Source organism: Pundamilia nyererei, unplaced genomic scaffold, assembly GCF_000239375.1.
Source record: "Pundamilia nyererei isolate P.nyererei 1_Seehausen unplaced genomic scaffold, PunNye1.0 scaffold00089, whole genome shotgun sequence".
Lineage (NCBI taxonomy): Eukaryota > Metazoa > Chordata > Actinopteri > Cichliformes > Cichlidae > Pundamilia > Pundamilia nyererei.
Genome location: NW_005187490.1, coordinates 2,094,492 through 2,100,680, shown reverse-complemented (window position 1 = coordinate 2,100,680; position 6,189 = coordinate 2,094,492). Strand labels below are relative to the sequence as shown.

Below are 6,189 nucleotides of genomic sequence, written 5' to 3'. Positions count from 1 at the left end.
AGACTGAAATCTTTGCCCATTCTTCTTTGCAAAACAGCTCCAGCTCAGTCAGATTAGATGGACAGCGTTTGTGAACAGCAGTTTTCAGATCTTGCCACAGATTCTCGATTGGATTGAGATCTGGACTTTGACTGGGCTGTTTTTCTTCTACTACACGACTCAAAATTAAAGCAGACAGGTCAGACAGGTCGCATTTACCTGGCTCACTGAGGGCAAAGCAGCCCACCTTCTCTCCTGTGGTGAACGGCTGGATCCACTGCTTTTTCTGCTCTTCTGTACCAAACTTTAGTATCGGTCCAATGTACAGAGACTATAGGCCAAATAACACAGAACAGGCAGCAATCAGAAGACAAACACAGCCATGTTCACGCTCGGCTCTCTTTGCTGATAGATTGTACTCACATTGTTAACAGAGACCACGACTCCGGTGCTGGCACAGCCTCTACTGATTTCTTCCATAGCCAGACTGTACGCCAGGTAGTCCATCCCAGCTCCACCCAGCTCCTCTGGTACTTCCATGGCCATCACACCCATTGCCCCCAGTTCTTGAATCTGGACGGCCAAAAGAATATTTACAGCTATGCATTTACTGACCAACGCACTGAATCTCTATTACTATCTCGCACTATTATTATTCTTCATTATTCCAAAGTTCTTCCACTTCTCAGTTTTATAATGATTTTAAAAGTTGTGTATTTCATGAACTTCCTGGTCCCGGTGCAGCCTACTCACAGTCTAAGAACCAGGACAGATGGATATTAAAGATGAACTCAGAAACTTTCAGGATTCGAGAAAAAAATGTTGGTGTCTTTAGACACAAACTTATGATGAACTACACATTTTGTCTGATAATAGTCACTGTGCAGCTTTGTGCGGGTACCTGTTTAGCGGGGTAAACATGCTCTTTGTCTAGTCTGGCAGCGATGGGGAACAGCTCTCTGTCAGCGTAGTCTCTGCAGGTCTGTCTGAGTATCTGATGAGTTTCTGGTAACTCTGCGAGCTGAGACAGGCTTCGACAACCAGTGAAAAACGAGCTGAGAGCTGAGGAAGAGAAGAAGAAAAAGGTTTTGAATACTCAATAAATCAACTTTATCAATATTTAGTCATGCTTGTGTGTGCTATAGGTGACAGCATCATCCGACTAGCCACTTGGATTCAGACTGAAAACCCTCAAAAGCTGTTAAGCCATTCAGCAGTCAGTTAATAAATTACTTCATAGTGAGTGTAGAAACCATCATGATCCCCAGAGGATGAACCCTGCTAACTTTGAAGGACATTCAGGGCCAGCAGCAGTTACATAAGCACGTTTTCCAAAAGCCATGTGACCCTTTAATTAATTGGTTTGATGGTAAGACTTAATAATGAGCCCCAGCTGCAGCTTCAAACATACCCCGGGCGAGCCAGATGTGACATGTTATTATTACAAGTGTAATGATTCATAAAGTTCAGTTTTCTTGCTATGCTATTACGTGAACTGTCAGGACAAAGGACAGCTGAAAGTGCAAAGCTCATTAACTACACTGACATTTCATCAGTGCTATGATGCATTAACAGTGCTTGTTGTAGCAGACTCTCAATAACACAGCTCTGGAAACATTGCAGTCCTAACAGCCTGAAAAAGAGCTCAAACATGCCCATTTTATGAAGAAGGTATCTTACCGCCACATCAAATTCCATCTGTTCAATTAAATTTTATTTAATGCATCAGAATTTGGTGGAAATCTTGTCAAAAAAAAAAAAAAAAAAAAAAAAAAGCTAGGATGGGATTATATTTCCACTGTTTCGAATCCCCTCTTTTTTCCTGTGAACTCAGGAGAGCAGATGCTGGACCTTTGTCCATTTCTTGTCTGACAGAGGATTCTAGCTGCTCAGTAGTCCTGGGTCTACTTTGTCCCATTTCTGGTTTCATGTTCACATCCAAATGTTTTTAGTTGGTGAAAGGCTGAACTCCAGGGAGGACATGCTGTTGGAATAGATGCAGGATGTGGTTCAGCATCATCTTCCGTGTTTAAGACCTGTGCAGCAGCTGCCAGTTCCACAAGCACTTTTGATAAAAGGCTTCTTCTCTGCATTTGGACAGCACAGTGAGCCGTGTTCACAGACAGCAATTTCTGGAAGTCTTCTTGGGCCATGCATTGATTTCCATCACAGAATCATACTCTGTTTTAATGCAGTGCTGTGAACAGGGTGGACACCAGTGTCAGGGATTTGTGACAGAAGGATGGTTGGGAGACAGTGGCACTGACACAAAGATAGGACACTCATCAGAGGGACTGTACAGGTTGAGCAATGTGGAGATAAAGTTAAAGAGGTAAGGCTGAGATGGTTTTCGACATGCGTATAATGAATACATTGGACAGAGGATGTTGAAGATGGAGCCGTGAGGCAGGAGGAAAAGAGGAATTTCTCAGGGGGGGATTGTAGTGAAGGAGGACATGCAGAGGGTTGGTCTGATAGAGGAGGATTCTGGAACAGGGTGAGACGTAGGCAGACGATCCACTGTGGCGACCCCTACAGCGAGCAGCCGGAAGAAGAAGACAGGACACCGGCTCACCAGTAAACGTCACGTTATTTAGGTAAAAGGTCGAGCTCACCATCGCATGTTTGACACTTCTAAAAATCCTGACAGAAAGAAATCTCTCTCACTCAGACTCTGATAACACAGACGTTCCTCTCGAAAATGGAGTCGGTGCTGTTAGAGTTATTGATCACAGCTAGACGACAAACTTGTAACCCTTTTAGCCGAGGAGCTAACAGTAACAAACATGCTTACCACTAAGATACGTCGCCTTTTATATCAGTTATTCAAAGCTGGCAGACGTGTGGATTTTTACTGCCATATATAGTGTCATATATAGTGTTCAATGATGGAAACATATGTTTGGCATAACATAAACGTGTGACCAGTGGTTATGTGTTGGGCTAAGCTAACTTGGTGTGATATTGCCGTTCGTGCACAGCTAACATTAGAGAAATATCGTGTTCTAGTGACAGGTACATTTTCTTCTGAAAGTCCTTCATTGTTCGGTCTTTTCTTTCATAATGTTCCTACCTCTTCTTGCTTTGAAAAGTGCAGCCATGTTACCGTCCTCTCTGCTCGAAGCACAGCCCTCGAGTTCAATAGCACTGTTATGAAGCCCACTGCTGCATTCACGTACTGTCGGATACTATTATTACTATTGCGGGGGAAGCACTAAACCCCTTTTACTTCTTCTTCTCCTTCTTCGTCCTTCTTCTTCTTCTTCGTCGTCGTCGTTTTGTTTTGGCGATTGGCAAACAACGATGTGGTGCATTACCGCCACCAAGTGCCTTGGAGTGTGGACAAGAATTCGCTCATACCAAATAATCAAAAAATAAATAAAAATGAAAATAAACAAAATTTTAAAATTGCCTTCCATATAAATTGGTCTGTTTTAGAAACTGAAATAAAGCAATAAAACTTTCACAACTGGAGTTCCTTTGCAATAAATCCTTTATATCTAGCTTGTTTTTCCCCAGGATTTGGAATTAGTTGGCTTCTTCCTTCCTGATAATTTTGACAGTGCAACAGACCATGTTCAGTGGTTTCAGTAATTCCACAGTGACTACATTTCCCTGTTTGATGTTTCCCTATAATGAATAGTGAGCTGTTTAACCCAGCGTGTCCAAATCTGAATCGAGATATAATTGTCTCTTCTCTCCTGGTTCTCCCTGTGCTTCTCATGTTCCCTGTCTCCCTCCTCCTCTCATTGCTGTTGCCATCTTTCCCTCATTTTCTGTTTTACATGCTCTTCATTTCAGCTTTACTAATACTGATATTTAAATCAACTGGATCTCCTTTAGCAGCCTTCTTTGCAATTTTATCTGTCACCTCATTGCCAATAACACCATAATGTGCTGGTATCCATACGAATTTAATTGTCAGTCCCATCATATTTAATCTCAATTAAAATGTCTGGTATTTCTACACCAATATATCATTAATCATTCTCTCTATTATTTAGCATTTTTTAGAAGTCAGTGCTATTGGTCTATAATTATCTGGTTTTGTTTCATCTTTCCCTGGTTTGCATATCGGGACCGGTACAGGAAGCCCTGGATGACCATGGAGGTCTAAACAACAAAACAAAAAACTGCCCACTTGGTGGAAAAATGCACCATGTCGACCATGTAAGAGGGGGAAGTTTTAGGAGTGACAGCAACAGAGAGAGGGAGAGAGAGAAAGAAAGACAGCAGAAAAAGAGAGAGATCGAGTTTTGAGAGATTTGTGATGTTTAGTGTGTTTGGAGTGTGTAGTTAATGTGTTGTCTTGTGTACTTAGTGTGTAGTGTTGTGGATAGTTTTGTGTTGTGTGTCAGAACAATGAGGCAACTGCTGTCTCCAGGTAAAAAACAGGAGTGACACACCTGCTGCTGTCAGACCTGCAGGTATCAGGCTGTGATGTTCTCCTTTATAGTGGACAGAAATATTTGGAGTGGCGCAAATAATTTGTGTGACATCTTATTGAATGCAGAACAGCTGATGGTTATGTAAATAGTTTGAAATGGTTATTTAAGAAAGGGTAAAAGGTAAATGGATGCAAATAACTTTGTTGTTTGAAAAACTTGTGCATATGACTTTAAAATTGGCAATTTATATTTGCATTTAAAGTTATGAAATATGATTCATTAAACATGTTTGTGGTTGTTACAGTAAAAAAAAGATAACTTTTTCTACTCAGATTTTATGTTTTTGTCTGATTTTAGATCAACTGTGTTAATACAGTATATCAAAATGAAAACATAACTGTAAATTCAGACATGTGAGGTTGTTCTGAAAAGAATGATACCAAACAAGGCAAAGTAAATAGTTTTTAAAGGTCAAATAAAGAGGAAACATCAAAAGTTGTCAAAAATGGCCAACTATACCCTGGACCCCAGAGGTTTTTTTTTAAGTAACGCAATAGTTACTTTTAAAGTAATTAATTACTTTTAGAATGTTGTAACTCAGTTACTAACTCAGTTACTTTTTTGAAGAAGTAACTAGTAACTATAATTAATTACATTTTCAAAGTAACTTGCGCAACACTGCAGATGACACAACCATGTCAGGTAGGGCGTCAATGATTCATCGAGTAATTCAAATAATTAGGTTATAAAAAATGCAATACTTTGTTTAATGCACACCTCTGTAGCATGTTAATGTATTAAATGACGTAAACCCAAGTGTTTCACATTTGCAACAAAGAAACCAGACAAAGACAAAGTGGATGAGCAGCTGCTACACTCTCCACTTGTCTCAGAAATGTGAACGTTTTACACATTAAGCACTATTGCCAAAGTAGCATTGCTATGGTTACTATCCCGACTTTGTTTGTTTAAGCATTACGTTGCTGTCAAAATCAAATATACAGCAGATTAAATCAAAAATTCAGTCAAATAGGCTTAGGCTTAGGCTGCTGCCCCCGCGACCCAGCCCCGGATGAAGCAGAAGAAGATGGATAGATGGATGGATAGATAGTTCTTTATATTTTATCATGTTGCAGATTAGGCTCATTTGCTCTGAGTCTTCATGTAGGTCAGTTGTAGAAAAGTGCCCGCCCAGAATTTCCTGACTTTTCAAGTACCGATGATGTCATGTCTGATATCACTAGGGTAAACCAAGTGGAGGGGTGTTTCTTACCTGTTTTTTAATACAGGTGTCAATGCTTCAGAAACCTTTATTTGGCCATCACTATCAAAATGTTTGCTGAGTATGTTTACCTGCCACCTTCCTTGACAGTCAGACTACTTTACATATGGTGGCAATGGTGACAGTAATGCAGAAAGGGGCTAGACAAAAAAGCACCAAGCGCCAATAGATTCTGTGAGGGATGAGCCTCCAGATGTCAGTCAGCTAGAGACTGTAGAGCAAGAGCCAGCCACTGAACCACATAAACCTTACTTAACTTTCTAACCTCCTGCGTATCTTTATAAGGAAGCAAAATGACAGAAAGGCACGATGGGAACTGGATAAGCAATGGCAGAAGAGCTTTGGTAAAAAAGATTCAGCACAGTTCACTCAGCTCCAGCAGGAAGTGCCATCAGAACGCAGAGAGCACCAGCTGCATTTGGAAGATGCAACCGAAATACATCTTAGTCCAACTTTGGAGCATCCTGCACTGACTCAGACAGAACCTAATTTCATCAAAGCCACTACAGCAGCACTACAGTCTTCCAGTTTAACGAGACA

General features: G+C 40.7%; 1 protein-coding gene across 1 annotated transcript in view; it reads right to left on the bottom strand.

Moving 5' to 3' along the window:
* The window catches only part of acads (acyl-CoA dehydrogenase short chain), a 9,191-nt gene extending 5,942 nt beyond the window's left edge, over positions 1 to 3,249 (bottom strand). The window contains exons 1-4 of the mRNA XM_005739159.1: positions 3,053 to 3,249; positions 881 to 1,041; positions 403 to 552; positions 155 to 310 (exon numbers count right to left, since the gene is read on the bottom strand). Coding sequence (XP_005739216.1) covers positions 155 to 310; positions 403 to 552; positions 881 to 1,041; positions 3,053 to 3,080 — 495 coding nt within the window. The 5' untranslated portion in view covers positions 3,081 to 3,249. The remainder of the gene's footprint in view (positions 1 to 154; positions 311 to 402; positions 553 to 880; positions 1,042 to 3,052) is intronic.
* Between the last annotated feature and the right edge of the window lie 2,940 nt (positions 3,250 to 6,189).